The sequence below is a fragment of the Mangifera indica genome, chromosome 2 (assembly GCF_011075055.1).
Source record: "Mangifera indica cultivar Alphonso chromosome 2, CATAS_Mindica_2.1, whole genome shotgun sequence".
Lineage (NCBI taxonomy): Eukaryota > Viridiplantae > Streptophyta > Magnoliopsida > Sapindales > Anacardiaceae > Mangifera > Mangifera indica.
In genome coordinates, this window is record NC_058138.1 from 1,692,603 (window position 1) to 1,707,839 (window position 15,237).

General features: G+C 32.4%; 3 protein-coding genes across 3 annotated transcripts; all 3 read left to right on the forward strand.

The window, feature by feature from the left end:
• The first annotated feature begins 819 nt into the window (after nucleotides 1–819).
• Nucleotides 820–2,161, forward strand: LOC123200723 (polygalacturonase-like). Its single transcript, XM_044616077.1, has 3 exons — nucleotides 820–936; nucleotides 1,020–1,319; nucleotides 1,412–2,161. Exons 1-3 carry the CDS (start codon nucleotides 820–822, stop codon nucleotides 2,159–2,161), a joined length of 1,167 nt encoding a protein of 388 aa, XP_044472012.1.
• Nucleotides 2,162–11,100: 8,939 nt separating this feature from the next.
• On the forward strand, nucleotides 11,101–12,517 carry LOC123200768 (exopolygalacturonase-like). Its single transcript, XM_044616142.1, has 4 exons — nucleotides 11,101–11,226; nucleotides 11,310–11,609; nucleotides 11,693–12,208; nucleotides 12,284–12,517. The coding sequence occupies exons 1-4, from the start codon at nucleotides 11,101–11,103 to the stop codon at nucleotides 12,515–12,517; spliced, it is 1,176 nt and encodes a 391-aa protein (XP_044472077.1).
• A 971-nt stretch (nucleotides 12,518–13,488) lies between these two features.
• On the forward strand, nucleotides 13,489–15,236 carry LOC123204988 (exopolygalacturonase-like). The gene is made up of 4 exons (XM_044621791.1): nucleotides 13,489–13,743; nucleotides 13,829–14,128; nucleotides 14,223–14,738; nucleotides 14,833–15,236. The coding sequence occupies exons 1-4, from the start codon at nucleotides 13,618–13,620 to the stop codon at nucleotides 15,100–15,102; spliced, it is 1,212 nt and encodes a 403-aa protein (XP_044477726.1). The 5' UTR covers nucleotides 13,489–13,617; the 3' UTR covers nucleotides 15,103–15,236.
• The last annotated feature ends 1 nt before the right edge of the window (nucleotide 15,237 follows it).

Genomic DNA, 15,237 nt, shown 5'->3' on the forward strand with positions numbered 1-15,237 from the left:
ATTTTATTTTAATAAAATCATCAAGATATTTCATGAAATTTTTTTCTAATAATGCATATGTATGAAAATCTTTACTGCATACGTGACACATCATCCTAATGAATTACTCTTAGGGGTATGATATGGAGATGGGTTGTTACATATACCCTCGCTTAGAATAATATGTTTTACTCCTTTCAAATCTTACCTTTGATCTCTAAACACAACTATCTTTGAAGAAAAATATAAATATCACATTGCTTTGCAACTTCTTTGGAAATTATTCTCATAACATGCATAATGTGCAGAAAAAAAAAATCCATTGATCTTAAACAACTTTGTATTTCAACATTGATTTGAAATAAATAATATTTCTGCGTAGAGATTCTAACACAGCAGTCTCTTTAACAGATTCTACAGTTTTATATGCTGCAACTTTTCTCACTATGGTTATCTTATCATTGATCTTTTATTTGTTTTGAACAAAAAGTGTTTGCTCTAACTAGATTATATTGTTATTAACAAACTATCAATACGATGCATCAATTCTCTCAAAGCTCACATTATTTCTCAACTTCTATGCCCTATTCTCGGGTCTAGATTGAAATTAAAAAACGAAGTTAACTAAAAATAGAAAATTAAATAAGATTATGTTACAGCATACAACAAATATAAAAATTAGCTGAATATTTTGTTAGAGATTAATGTCACAAGTTTATTCATTGCACTATAAATGGCTCATAGAGAAGTAAGATTTCATATCACAATTACATTTTTTAATTATCAGTAAGAGTGCAGCAGAAAAAAACTGACAAGAATAAAAGAATTATGACGAAAGACATGGCGAAATTCATAGTGGCGAAGTTCATCTTGGTATTGCTTGTGTCAACAACTAAAGCTCTGTCGATTTTTGATGTAACAAAAGAAGGTGCGAAGACTGGAGCTGATATCAACCGGGTAATTACATTTCTAATACAATCCAAAATATGTTTGATTAAGAATTAATTATCTCATTTAAATTTTCATTACAATTGTCTTAGGCTTTAACCAATTCATGGAACAAAGCATGTGTGTCAAATATTCCGAGTAAAGTGCTTATTCCAAAAGGGATATTCTTATTAAGTCCAGTGACTTTAGAAGGTCCATGTAAAGCTGCTATTGAGGTTGAGGTTCAAGGCACCCTTAAAGCCCTAACCAATAGCAAAGTGACCAAGGATGGTAGTTGGATCACTTTCCAACGTATCGAACACTTCACATTGTCAGGTGGTGGAACTTTTGACGGTCAAGGAGCCAAAGGATGGGGTACTTGTGGCAATAGTTTTTGCAAACAACTTCCCATCGTAAGTTTTTCAATCAGTCATATCTATCATGTTTAAGTTATTAATGTGTGGTATATATGAAACTAACATAACTTTTTTTCATCGTTTGACAGAATATAAGGTTCGACTTCATCATCAAGGGTTTTGTCCATAACATAAAATCATTGAACAGCAAACAGTTTCATATGAACGTCTTGGGTTGCAACGACTTAACTTTTCAACGCGTTGACATTATTGCACCAGCTGATAGCCACAACACTGACGGAATTCACATTGGGAGATCTAGTGGAATTAAAATAATAGATTCAGACATCAGAACAGGTGATGATTGTGTCTCCATTGGCGATGGTAGCAAAAATATATCAGTTACCAATGTTAAATGCGGGCCTGGTCATGGTATCAGTATAGGAAGCTTAGGAAAATTTGAGAAAGAAGAACCAGTGTTTGGAATCACTGTCAAGAATTGCACTTTAACTAATACTGACAATGGTGTTAGAATAAAAACTTGGCCAGCTTCTACTGTTAACTCTGCATCTATGATTCATTTCGAGGACATTAACATGGTTAATGTCAGCAATCCTATCCTCATAGATCAAGTATACTGTCCATGGAATCAATGCAATGCAAAGGTTCCATCACGTGTTAAGCTTAGTAATATCAGCTTCAAGAGAATTCGGGGCACTTCTGCAACACCTGTTGCTATGAAGCTTGTTTGTAGCAGTGGTATGCCATGTCAAGGCGTGGAGGTTGCTGATATTCAACTTAAATACATTGGAAAAGAAGCAGCAATATCTGAATGTGAAAACGTCAAACCCAGGATTTCTGGTGCGGTGAACCCGCCCGCATGCAGTAGCAAAGCTTAATTTCATTTCAAATATTTATGGACCATATTATTCTATACTGCTGTTCACATTTATATATTCATGGCTAGATGGGCTGATGTATTCAATAATTTACACAGTAATGAAATTAATTTCACTATTTTCATGGCAAACAAATATGCTTAATCCCATATTTAATTGTCTTTTTAACCTTATTTACATGTGGGTGGATTTACAGATTTGGCACTAAATCGGTTAGCAGATTCATATAATTTGTGTGAAAAGCAACTTCAATGTTTTCTTATACAATTTAATTATTTGTTAATCAACCTTGATTTATATATTTGTTTTTCTTTGACCTTTAATATCTCCAAAAGAAAAAAAAAATATACCTTTGATGAATAATAAAACTTGTAAAGTGCCGAATTACAATGTATTTAAGATTTTTTCTTATGTAAGAATAAATTAATTAACCTGCAAATAATGGAACCAAGAAACCTTGATAACAAAGATAAGGCCAAAATCTATTCAAGAGATAGAACATATCATTCACTTATAGATTTGGCATTTCTCATTATCTTTTATTCTTATTACACATTAACCTTATGCTATCATATTTTAGATAGTATATATCTTCACAAATCTCGAGTGGCTTGTGCCCTAACTATATGAAATCAGTCTTATGCAGTAATCATTTCTTGTATGAATTGATATGAACCTGTCTGCTATTAATTCTGTGAATTATTTGGTTCTGTTTCCACTGGTTGAGCTCTACATGTGCTTACACCTGATTCATTTTGAGTACAAACCCTTCAAATTCTTATTACCGAGAATATTTTAAACTCTTTATCACCACAAAAAATAATACGGTCAATGTGCATGTTATAAATTGTGTCAGCATGACTGTAAGAGAAATATTCAAGGAGCACACCTTCATCACTCTTAGACTTAAATTTTCGAAGGTTTTCTTCAACACATCACATTTGCGCAAAAAAAGAAAAAAAAAAGAGACAGATTGAACTTCTTACCTTTCCATAGTGTTGGGGGACAAACTCTAAATCTAATTGTGTAAATCAATTAAGTCATTCAATCCTAGAAAATATCAATTGTGTGCAACAAATAAACAAATCAATCAATCCTGTGGAAAACCCTATAGTGTAGAGAAAAAAAAACCACAAGTCAAATTCCAAATAAAATCCATTATCAAGAAAAATTTGATGCAATTACTCTCAAGTTTATTATGAATTTGAGATCAATAATTATGAAATATCCAAATTATGATTATATATCAATACAAGAGAAATAACCTTTCAAATAATTTTTGAAATAAACTTTGATGATCTTGATAATACCCAATGATGAATCAAAGACCAAGGAAAAATCTAACATTTTATCTTTGATTTGTATAGGCAAGAAAAATAAATTCTTTGATGTGTTATTCTTGCTTTGTCTTTGTGTCTCAAAAATCTAAAACAGACATACTATATCTTTTTATAGTAAGGGCATCAAAGTAAATTTATTATTATTTAATTATGTGGGTTGGACCTTTAAGCCCATTAAGCCAATAATCTGCCCCTCCAACCCATAGGAAGAATGTTAGCTTCTCCATATCACTTGAAGCTTTATCATGTCATCTTAGTGTAAAATTGGTGCTTATCTTAGGTCACTACTTTAGTTAGCATGTTAGCTGGATTTTAAACAATGTGAATCTTTTTCCATAAAATCTTTTGATTGTTCACCACTTTACAAATTCAATAGTATCTCACATCAATATACTTCGTGTGACTATGGTATGTAACATTCTTGTTGAAATCTAAAACACTCTAGCTATCACAATTAACCATATACTCATCTTGCTTCAAGCTCAATTTTTGGAGAAATCTTTTCAACCAAAACATCTCTTAACTTATTTTACTTGCAACAATATACTCAGTTTCAATTGTATACAAAGAAACACACTCTGGCTATCTAGAATGACTAGACACAACTCCCCCTACAAATGTAAACACATAAGTTGATTTTCTACTATCAAAGTCACTTGCCATATATGCATCAATATACCCTTTCAAAATTAGTTTTGAGCCACCAAAACACAAGCACATCTTAAAGCTACTTCTTAAGTATCTAAGATCCACTTCATAACTTTCCAATGATTGATCTTTCCCTTGGTTAAAAAGATACTTGCTAGGTACACCAATTGCATGAGCTGTATCTGGTCAGGTTCAAATCATAGTATACATTAAACTTCTAACTGTAGAAGAGTAAGAAATCACTATAGTTTGTTCTCTCTCTTCCTTGTTAGAAAGACAAGACTTTTTTTGAAACTTAAAATGATTAGCCAAAGGTGTGCCAACTAGTTTAGCACTTTTCATATTAAATCCATCTAGTTACTGCTTAACATACTTCTTTTGTGACAACCATAACTTTTTGGTTTTCCTATCATGAGTAATTTGTATGCCTAAAATTTGTTGTGCTTGGCCTAGATCCTTCATGTCAAAGGAACTGAAAACTTATTTTTTAAACCTCTAATCAACTTATCATAATGCCCTATTATTAACACATCATCCACATAGAGTAAAAGGATCACAAATTTAGCATCAAGGAATAATATGAAACACATACAATGATTTGTCTCAATTTTGATATACCCATGACTTACCATAAAAGAGTCAACCTTCTTGTACTAATGCCTAGGAGCTTGTTTTAAGTCATACAAGCCCTTTTTCAACTTGCAAACTATGTTTTATTTTCCTTTTAACTTCAAAACCTACTGGCTGCTTTAGATAAATTTCTTCGTCTAAATTACCATAGAGAAAGATAGTTTTTACATCTAATTGCTTAAGTTTAAGATCAAAACTTGTTGTCAAACCAAGAATCACACAATAGAGCTCATTGTCACAACAAGGGAAAAAATCTCATCAAAATCAATCCCTTTCTTTTGAGTAAAACCTTTCACCACTAAATGAGCTTTATGCTTGATAACTCTGTCACCATTTTATTTCAACTTGGACACCCATTTATTCTTCAAGCACTTTTTACCTTAGGAGATTCAACCAACTCATAAGTATTGTTCTTATTCAAAGAATTCATCTTTTCTTGCATTGCTTTCATCCATTGAATTCTTTCCCTATGACTCTAAACTTTATGGAAGCTTTCTACCTCTCCCTCTTCAGTAAGAGTGATATACTTAAAACTGAGATATTTAGTGAATGGAATATGCCCCCTAGAAGATCTTCTTAGGAAAGGACATCTCTTTCTACTCAACACCCTTTACTTATGCATTGTCCTCATCAACTTGTTGACTCAAGGAGTCATTATACTTTAATTTTGATGATAACAAACTAATATGTCCCTAAGCATATTAACTAATAATTTTACTCGAGTGTGAGCTTAGATTGCAAGAATTGGTTTAATGCACTTGAAGGAGTTTTAAGATGAAAATGAAAGAGAAGAGTCAATTGAAGAATTATTGAAGATTTAAAGAAAAACTCAAGTGTTAGGTAGATATATTTGTAATTTAGAGCATTCGTTTTGATTAGAATATTTATGTGCATGGGATAACTCACTTGAAAACTCATTTTCATATCTTTCACTTTTTGGGTTAAAATGTTGTTTTTCAAACTTATTGGGTTAAGCCAAGTTTGTCACTAAAGTTTATTAATTCTTTTAAAATGATGAAGTTTTGTGAACTATATTTTTATATCTTAAAGTTGGTTTTGAAAGAATTTTCAAAAATGGGTTAAATTGTCACTTTTCAAAGTTTTAGGGGTCAAATTGTGATTTTTGAAAATTTAGGGGGTAAAATGAATAAAATTTGATCGACCGAATCAGCTTTCGAATTGTCCAGAAGCCATGTATTTTGGCTTCCAAAAATTTGATCAACCGAATTAAATTCGATCGATCGAATTTTGGTTTGAATTTTCCAACAACTAGTGCCACGTAAGCTCCACAGAAGTGTCACATCACATCCAGTTGACCAAATTATATCCGGTCGATCGAATTGTGTATTTTCTGGAAAACTCAAATGGCTATTCTTTGTGCACAACGGTAATTTTCCTTATTTTCCCCTATATAAACCCAATTAAATTCGTTTGAAAAGAACTTTTGACACCAAAAACTTTTATATATTTGAGAGCAAATTAGTTTTGAGCTATTTACTTGCAAATTCTTCTCTCTAATCAAAACTCTTGCTCATACACTTTTTAATTTCATTTACATTGGGTTGTACTAAGCTTTAACTTTCATATACAATTTTGAGAGAGATCATATTTCAATTTCGTACTAAAATTCGTGCTATAAAAGAGTGAGGCTCACTCTTGGAGAGATTAGAAAATTTCTTGTGAGAGCAATTGAGTTTCAATATTTGTAAAGGTTAATAGCACCTTGGAAGCTATTTTGGTTGTGAAGAAAAGCTTAGTTGAGGTTTAAGTCAACCAAGGATTAGTGGAATACTCAAAGGGAGAAAGCTTGGAGGAGTGGACATAGGTCGGGTTGAGCCAAACCACTATACATCGCGTGTTTGATTTTCTCTTCCCTTAAACTCATACTTTATGTTTTGTTATTTTGATTGTATTGATTATTAGAATATTTTAGTTATTCTCATAAATTGGATTAAAAATAGGCAACATTCATTGATTTGAATAAATTATTTTAATTCTCAAATTTGATAAAGATTGTTTTAAAATTGCCTAATTCACCTCCCCTCTTAGGCTATTCGATCCTACACAACTAGTTCAGACTCATTATTTATCTCAAATTCTTCATTCAACTTTCTTTTTGTGGCATGTTTGATTGAAGAAGATACTGGTGAAGGATAAAAAAAAATTGTTAGTGCTTGGCTTCTCAATTTTTTCTAACTTTAGTAACATCTCATGTTCATGAAACATTGTATCTCTTGATATGATAATATTCTTTTTCTTTGGACCCATAATCTGTAACCAAAATCTGCATCTCCATGACCCAAAAAATATATAAGGAGTGGCCTTATTATCAAACTTCTGTCTTTGTTCCTTAGGTACATGCACAAAGGCTTTGCAACCAAAACATTCAAATGAGAATAACTAACATCTTTCCCGGTCCATACTTCCTCAAGAATATCATTCTCTAAAGGAACTAATAAAGATCTATTTATCATGTAACAAACAGTGTAGAGTGTTTCTCCCCAAAATGGCTTAAGTAGATTTGCCATCTTAAGCAAGGATGACCTTCTCAATAATGGTTACATTCATTTTCTTAGCCACACCATTATGTTGTGGGGTGCCATGAACTGTCTTCTCATGCTTAATGTCATGTTGTGAATAATAGTTCTCAAACACCTTTTATATGTATTCACCTTTATTGTCAATGTGAAGATACTTCAAGGATTTACCCATTTCCCTTTTTACCATGATATGAAACTTTTTGAAATATTCAAAAACCTAGTCTTTTGTCTTCAAAACAAATGCCCACACCTTTCATGAAACATAATCAATAATGGTCACAAAATATTTGCTACCATTTATACTCTCTGTCTCAATAGCAGTACATATATCAGAATAAACTAAATCAAACAAATTTTTGTTTCTTTTAGTTTTCTTTTAGAGATGCTACCAAAAGAAACTCTATGTTTCTTACCACATAAACAAATATCACAAGGGTTTAAATTCATGCCTCTGGTAAAGAGAACGAGAGACTTCTCTTTTAATACCTACAACCTTTTCTCACTGATATGAACTAGTCTTTTATGCCACACGTCTAGTGAAACATAATCATTAGTTGCATTCAATTCATCGTTCAAGTTATCATTAAACAATTTCAGTTGAGTCTTGTATAATCCATTGTAAGCATTGCCTTTAGCCAACATTATAGAACTCTAAGTGAGCTTCCACTTTCGATTACCAATAATCTTATGCTAAACTTTTATATCCAAAGGATTAGCAGATAACAAATTCAAACACTAACCTGGTACATGTAATGCATTTTTAGAGTCGATGTGTAAACTAACTCAATCAATACATGTACCTCACCAACTTCTACCATATTTGCATAACTAGTTTGTCTTATCTTCACTCTATCAATTTTTTCTAATCTATACATAGAAAAAATATCTCTCTTAGGAATTGCATGGTAACAGGCTCTTAAGTCAACAATCCACCCAGTATCAACATCAGTTTTAGTGAAAAGATTTCATTGTTCCTCAAAAAATTTCCTATTAGTTCTTCATATTCATTAGATATAGTTGCATCTGTATCATGTTCATCTGCCTTTTTCTAATTTTTCTCATTCTTCTACTCTTTTTTGAAAGCCTTACAGTTTCTCTTAATATGCCCCTCTTTGCCACAATAATAATAAGTAAATTTTCTCTCAATTATGACTTGTCTCTAGATTTACCATGCCCTTTAGGATCTTCACTCTAACTTCTACCCTTGTTTTGTGTTACAGATGCTATCTTTTACCATCTGTAAAGTTACTACACTGTTTAAAGCAAAGTTACTAAGAGCCACTATTAATGTCTCGCAAAAAACTTAAGAGAAGTAGAGCTTGCAACTCATCATCTAGATGAATCTTCATAAATTTTCAACTAGTTCACCAAATCCTAAAAATCACTCAAGTTATCTGTAGCAGATAACCCTTCTCTAAAACTTCAAGTTCACTAACCTTTTAATCACCAAGGCATTATTTTGAGTATTTTTCTCATACCTATTGACACCCTTAGACGAATCTTATTTTGATAAAATACGAGAGAGATGCTAAGGTTTTATGCATATCCCACATCATTTTAGGATATTAAGATAAAACTAGTTAAATAATTTGTAAACTCTTTAAGTTGTCAAGATGTGTTTTAAGATGCAAAGCCTATAAGCAAAACTATAATGAATTGTGTGTCTAAGGTAGATAATATCTTGACAGAGGGTCGAGCTATTAGACCAGAGATATTACACATATGAACTTTCTATCTAATATATGGGTAAATATTAAACTCTACCCATTGCCTTATATTTCTTATAACTTTTCTATGTAGCTTTTCCTAATCATCTTTTGATATCCAAGTTCGTTTGTCAAATCTTAATTTAACATGATCAAATAAATTTTTGCAGTAAACCAAATCCTTCTTCATTGACTTCCAAATTAATAGAATAATTGGTAGTTGACAATTTAACCATGGAACTTGAAGTTGAATCTCCCATATTAATTCACACAATTAACTATACACACAATCAACCTAGGCTTTGATACCACTTGTTAGGGCTACAAACCCAAAACTAATTTTGCAAATTAATTAAGTTAATCAATCACAGAAAATATCAATTGTGTGCAGAAAATAAACAAATCAACCATAGACAAGAACACCAGATTCACCTGGAAAACCCTCTAGTGTATAACGAAAAAACTACAAGGCAAATTCCAAATAAAATCAACTATAAAAAGATTAGGTACAATCACTCTTAAGTTTATTATGAATATAAGATCAATAGTTACAAAATTTTGTGATTCTAGATTAGTACAAGAAAAATAATCTTTTAAATAATTTTTGAAATAAACTCTAATGATTTTGATGATACCCAGTGATAAATCAAATACCTAAAAAAATCTGACCATTTTTATCTTTAATCTGTATAGACAAGAAAAACAAACTCTCTTATGTGCTATTTTTGCTTCATCTATGTGTCCTCTCAAAAACTAAAAAGATAGAAATTTATATCTCTTTATAATAAAGGCATTATTGTAAATTTTTTATTATTATTTAATAATAAGGGTTGGATTTTTGAGCCCATTAAGTCAACACATAGTCATAGGATGGCAGAAGACTTGGAGAATAAACGAGTAGAGCTACATTTGAATACATTTTCATTCACATATTATTATTCCCTGTAAATATATTTGACAAACTATGAATTTAGTGTGCACATGTGATGCATCTTGTTATCACAAAGTGACAAAGGATGGTAGTTATGTTACTTTTCAACTTATCAAACATGTCACATTGTCAAGTGGTGGAACTTTTGATGGCCAAGGAGCCTCAGCTAGGGTACTTGTGTGAATAAATTTTGCAAACAACTTCCCATTGTAAGTTTATAACTAACATGTTTTTAATATTTGATAGACTATAGGGTTCAACTTTATCACCCATGGGTCTATCTATAATATAAAATCAACATTAGTTTCATATTAATGTATTGGGTCGCAACACTTTTCCAACATATTGAACACTTCACATCGTAAGCCTAGAATGAATTTAAGAAATGAATTACAAGTCATTCACTTGTCGATGGTGCATCTATTTTTTGAGAACATATTTTAATCCTTTTGAATGCCAACTTTGATCTCTAAGCACAACTATCTATGAAGAAAAAAACATATCATCTTAATCTATAACCTCATGGAAAGTTATCCTTGTAAAATTCGTAAAAAAAAAAAAAAAAAATTATTCCTAAACAAATTTTTATTTCAAAATTCGTTTTCAAGTTTTTTTTTCTGAGATTCTATAATCATCCAATGTATGTAACTCATTACTTCAACCTTAACTGATCTCAAATTCCTTGATGCAAAGTAAATCATGCTAAGTTTTGATTCCAAGAGATTAATATTTCTGTCTAGAGATTCTAGCAGAAATCTTTTCAAGAAGTTCTGTACATTGATGTTTTATTTATTTTACATGAAAGTGTTTGCTTCAACTAGACAATATTGTTACTAACAAACCATCAATCGTCCATGTATCAATCCTCTCAAAGCTCACAATATTTCGCAACTTCCATGCTCTATTCTTCGGTCTAGATTGAAGAAAATATAACAAAGTTAACTAAAAATAGAAAATAATATATGATTATGTACCAGCATACTACAAATACAAAAATTAGCTCAATGTTTTGTTAGAGATTAAAGTCACAAGTTTATTCGTTGCACTATAAATGGCTCACAGAGAAGTAAGATTTCATATTATAATTACATTTCTAATTCTTCAATAAGTAGCAGAGAAAACATACAAGAATAAAAGAATTACGATGAACGCCTTGGCTAAATTCGTAGTGGCAAAACTTGTCTTGGTATTGCTTGCGTCAACAACTAGAGCTAAATTGGTTTTTGACGTGACAAAAGAAGGTGCAAAGACTGGAGCTGATATCAACCAGGTAATTACATGTCTAATGCAATCCAAAAAATATATGTATAAGAATTAATCAGCTCATTGAAATGATGTTTACAACTGTCTTAGGCTTTAACCAGTTCATGGAACAAAGCCTGTACGTCAACTATCCCGAGTAAAGTGTTTATTCCAAAAGGGATATTCTTATTAAGTCCAGTGACTTTAGAAGGTCCATGCAAGACTGCTATTGAGGTCGAGGTTCAAGGCACCCTTAAAGCCCTAACTAATAGCAAAGTGACGAAGGATAATAGTTGGGTCACTTTCCAACGGATCGAGCACTTCACATTGTCAGGTGGTGGAACTTTTGATGGCCAAGGAGCCAATGCATGGGGTACTTGTGGCAATAATTTTTGCAAACAACTTCCCATCGTAAGTTTTTAAATCACTCATATCAACGTGTGTAAGTTGTGTTATGTATGAAATTAACTTAACTTCTTTTCATCATTTGATAGAATATAAGGTTCGACTTCATCATCAACGGGTTTGTCCATACTCTAAAATCATTGAACAGCAAACAATTTCATATTAATGTCCTGGGTTGCAACGACTTAACATTTCAACGCGTTAACATTATTGCACCAGCTGATAGCCACAACACTGATGGAATACACATTGGGAGATCCAATGGAATCAAAATAATAGATTCAAACATCAGAACTGGTGATGATTGTGTCTCTATTGGCGATGGTAGCAAAAATATATCAGTCACCAATGTTGAATGCGGACCTGGTCATGGTATCAGTATAGGAAGCTTAGGAAAGTTTGAGAAAGAGGAACCGGTGTTTGGAATCACTGTCAAGAATTGCACTTTAACTAATACTGACAATGGCGTTAGAATAAAAACTTGGCCAGCTTCTACTGTTAACTCTGCATCTATGATTCATTTTGAAAACATTATTATGAATAATGTCAGCAATCCTATCCTCATAGATCAAGTCTATTGCCCATGGAATCAATGCAATGCAAAGGTACCGGCTCAATAAACAGTTATTTTTTATATTAATAACCATGTCATTTCTTGATGTGTCTTCTCTTTTGTTTAGGTTCCATCACGTGTTAAGCTTAGTAACATTAGCTTCAAGAGAATTCGGGGCACTTCTGCAACACCTGTTGCCATGAAGCTTGTTTGTAGCAGTGGTACGCCATGTCAAGGTGTGGAGGTTGCTGATATTCAACTTAAATACATTGGAAAAGAAGCAGCAGTATCTGAATGTGAAAACGTCAAACCCATGATTTCTGGTGTGATGAACCCGCCTGCTTGCAGTCGCAGAGCTTAATTTCATCTCAAATATTTATGGTTCATATTATTTATTCTACACCTTTGTTCACACTGATATTTTCATGGCTAGATGGAATTATGTATTCAATAATTTACACAGTAATGAAAATAATTTCATTATTTTCATGACAAACAGATGTGCCTAGCCCCATATTTAATTATCTTCTTAACCTTAGATTTTCAGATTTGGCTCTAAATTGGTAAGCAGTTTCGTATTAAAGGTAATGTGAAAAATAACTTTAATGTTTTCTCACACAGTTTAATCATTTGTTAATCAGCCTTGATGCATATATTTTGCGTTTCTTTCACTATGGATGTAGGGCTTGATTTGATCCTTGTCGAGCTTAAATAAGGTCTAATTCGTGATTGGTTTGAATCTAAAAAAACCAAAATGAGATTGGTTGGATATTGATAAGTTAAAATTTAAATTTGAATAAAAAATAATTTAATTTTGAATTCGACTTAATCAACTCATTTTGTGAAAACGACTATAATTCTTAACTTGAACTTAAACTCATTTTTTATTTAAGCTCGATTAATTTAGATCAAATACAACTCGTTTTCATAGCCACTTCCAATTGTCATCGCTTTCTTTATTTGGCAATATTTTTAATCTTACAGCTTAATATGACCTCTTATAAACTTTTGGTTAAAATACCATTATATACAAAGTAAATAAAAATAAGTTTTTATTTTTTAAGAATAATATGTTAATATTCGGCAAAATGCTTTTTTGATAAATTAATTTTATTATAAATTATTTCGTCAACTTTCATGCCTATTCCTTGGTCTACTTTTAGAAAAAAATGAAACTAATTAAAACAAAAATAGAAAACAATGTAAGGCTTACATTAAACATACTAAAAATAACGAGGAATTAGTTAAATTTTCTGGTAGAGGTTGGTGGCAGGAGTTTCATCATTTGCACTATAAAATGGCTCCCTGAGAAAACTCATATCATCTCATAATCAACATCTCTTTTGGTGATGAGCAACCCACTATTAGGATCAATTACGAAAGTGTGAAGTTGAATCTGAATCCTCTATAAGCAACATTTTTAATTCATCAACAAGTGTGCGGTAGAAAAGAAGAAAAACGATGGAAAACATGATGAAGTTCATAGTGGCGAAGTTTGTTTTGGTACTACTTGTGTCAACAACTAGAGCTCACACAGTTTTTGACGTTACAGCAGAAGGTGCAAAACCTGAAGGTGATGCCAGCCAGGTAATTACATGTCTAATGCAATCCAAATGTGTTTGATTAAGAATTAATCATCTCATTTAATCAATGCTGTTTGGAATTGTTTTAGGCTTTAATGGCTGCATGGGGCAAAGCATGTGCGTGCACTGAACCTAGCAAAATTCTTATTCCAAAAGGACTATTCTTATTAAGTCCAGTGACTTTGCAAGGTCCATGCAAGTGTGCTGTTGAGCTTGAGGTTCAAGGCACCCTTAAAGCCTCGTCCAATAACAAAGCTGGGAAGGAAGGTGGCTGGGTCACTTTCCAGCGTATCGATCAATTCACATTGACAGGAGAAGGAATTTTTGATGGACAAGGAGAAAAAGCTTGGGGTGCTTGTGGCACAAATTTTTGCGACAAACTTCCCATAGTAAGTTTTTAAATTAATCATATCTAACATGCATTAGTAATTAATAATTGTGGCGAATATGAAACTCACTTAACTTCTTTTCAACATTTGATAGAATATAAGGTTCGACTTCCTCAACAACAGTCTTGTTCAGGGTATAACATCATTGAACAGCAAACAGTTTCATATTAACGTCCTGGGTTGCAACAACCTAACTTTTCAATCTGTTCATGTTACTGCACCCGCTGAGAGCCTCAACACAGACGGAATCCACATTGGAAGATCTTGTGGAGTTAACATAATAGACACAATAATCCACACCGGTGATGATTGTGTCTCCATTGGCGATGGTGCCAAAAATGTATCAGTCACCAATGTAGAATGCGGACCTGGTCATGGTATCGCTATTGGAAGCTTAGGAAAGTTCGAGAATGAAGAACCAGTGTTAGGAATCACTATCAAGAATTGCACTTTAAATAATACTGACAATGGAGTTAGAATAAAAACTTGGCCAGCTTCTACTGACAACACTGCATCTAGTATTCATTTTGAGGGCATTAACATGAATAATGTCAGCAACCCTATCCTCATAGATCAAGTATATTGTCCATGGAATCGATGCAATGCAAAGGTAATGGCTCAGCAAACAAATTATACGTTACATATAAGAATTTTTATTGAAATGATCATGATATAAAAATTCATTTCTCTTTTCTTTTTTTCAGGTTCCATCGCGTGTTAAGCTCAGTGACATTAGCTTCAAGAATATTAAGGGCACTTCGTCAACTCCCCTTCTCATGAAGCTTGTCTGTAGCAGTGGTATACCATGTGAGGCGGTGGAGGTTGCTGATATTGATATTAAATACACAGGAGTTGGACCAACACAAGCTCAATGCACTAACGTCAAGCCCACCATTTCTGGTGTGATGAGCCTGCCTGAATGCACTGAAGCAGTAGCACCCACAGCAGCAGTAGCAGCAGGACCCGCAGCCTAATTTCACTTCAAATATTTATGGATTATATTAATTATTCTACAACTTTGTTCTTATTCATCTATTCACGAGTAGATGGAATGATGTATTTAATAAATTTTGCGGTAATAAAATAAATTCTTTTATTTGTTTAAAAAC

Bases quoted from the DNA above. Each gene is read 5' to 3' on its own strand.
- LOC123200768 (XM_044616142.1), top strand. From the start codon at position 11,101: ATGAACGCCTTGGCTAAATTCGTAGTGGCAAAACTTGTCTTGGTATTG. The intron at 11,227-11,309 runs GTAATTACATGT...CAACTGTCTTAG, and splicing joins CTGGAGCTGATATCAACCAG to GCTTTAACCAGTTCATGGAA. The intron at 11,610-11,692 runs GTAAGTTTTTAA...ATCATTTGATAG, and splicing joins TTTGCAAACAACTTCCCATC to AATATAAGGTTCGACTTCAT.
- LOC123200723 (XM_044616077.1), top strand. From the start codon at position 820: ATGGCGAAATTCATAGTGGCGAAGTTCATCTTGGTATTGCTTGTGTCA. The intron at 937-1,019 runs GTAATTACATTT...CAATTGTCTTAG, and splicing joins CTGGAGCTGATATCAACCGG to GCTTTAACCAATTCATGGAA. The intron at 1,320-1,411 runs GTAAGTTTTTCA...ATCGTTTGACAG, and splicing joins TTTGCAAACAACTTCCCATC to AATATAAGGTTCGACTTCAT.
- LOC123204988 (XM_044621791.1), top strand. From the start codon at position 13,618: ATGGAAAACATGATGAAGTTCATAGTGGCGAAGTTTGTTTTGGTACTA. The intron at 13,744-13,828 runs GTAATTACATGT...GAATTGTTTTAG, and splicing joins CTGAAGGTGATGCCAGCCAG to GCTTTAATGGCTGCATGGGG. The intron at 14,739-14,832 runs GTAATGGCTCAG...TCTTTTTTTCAG, and splicing joins GGAATCGATGCAATGCAAAG to GTTCCATCGCGTGTTAAGCT.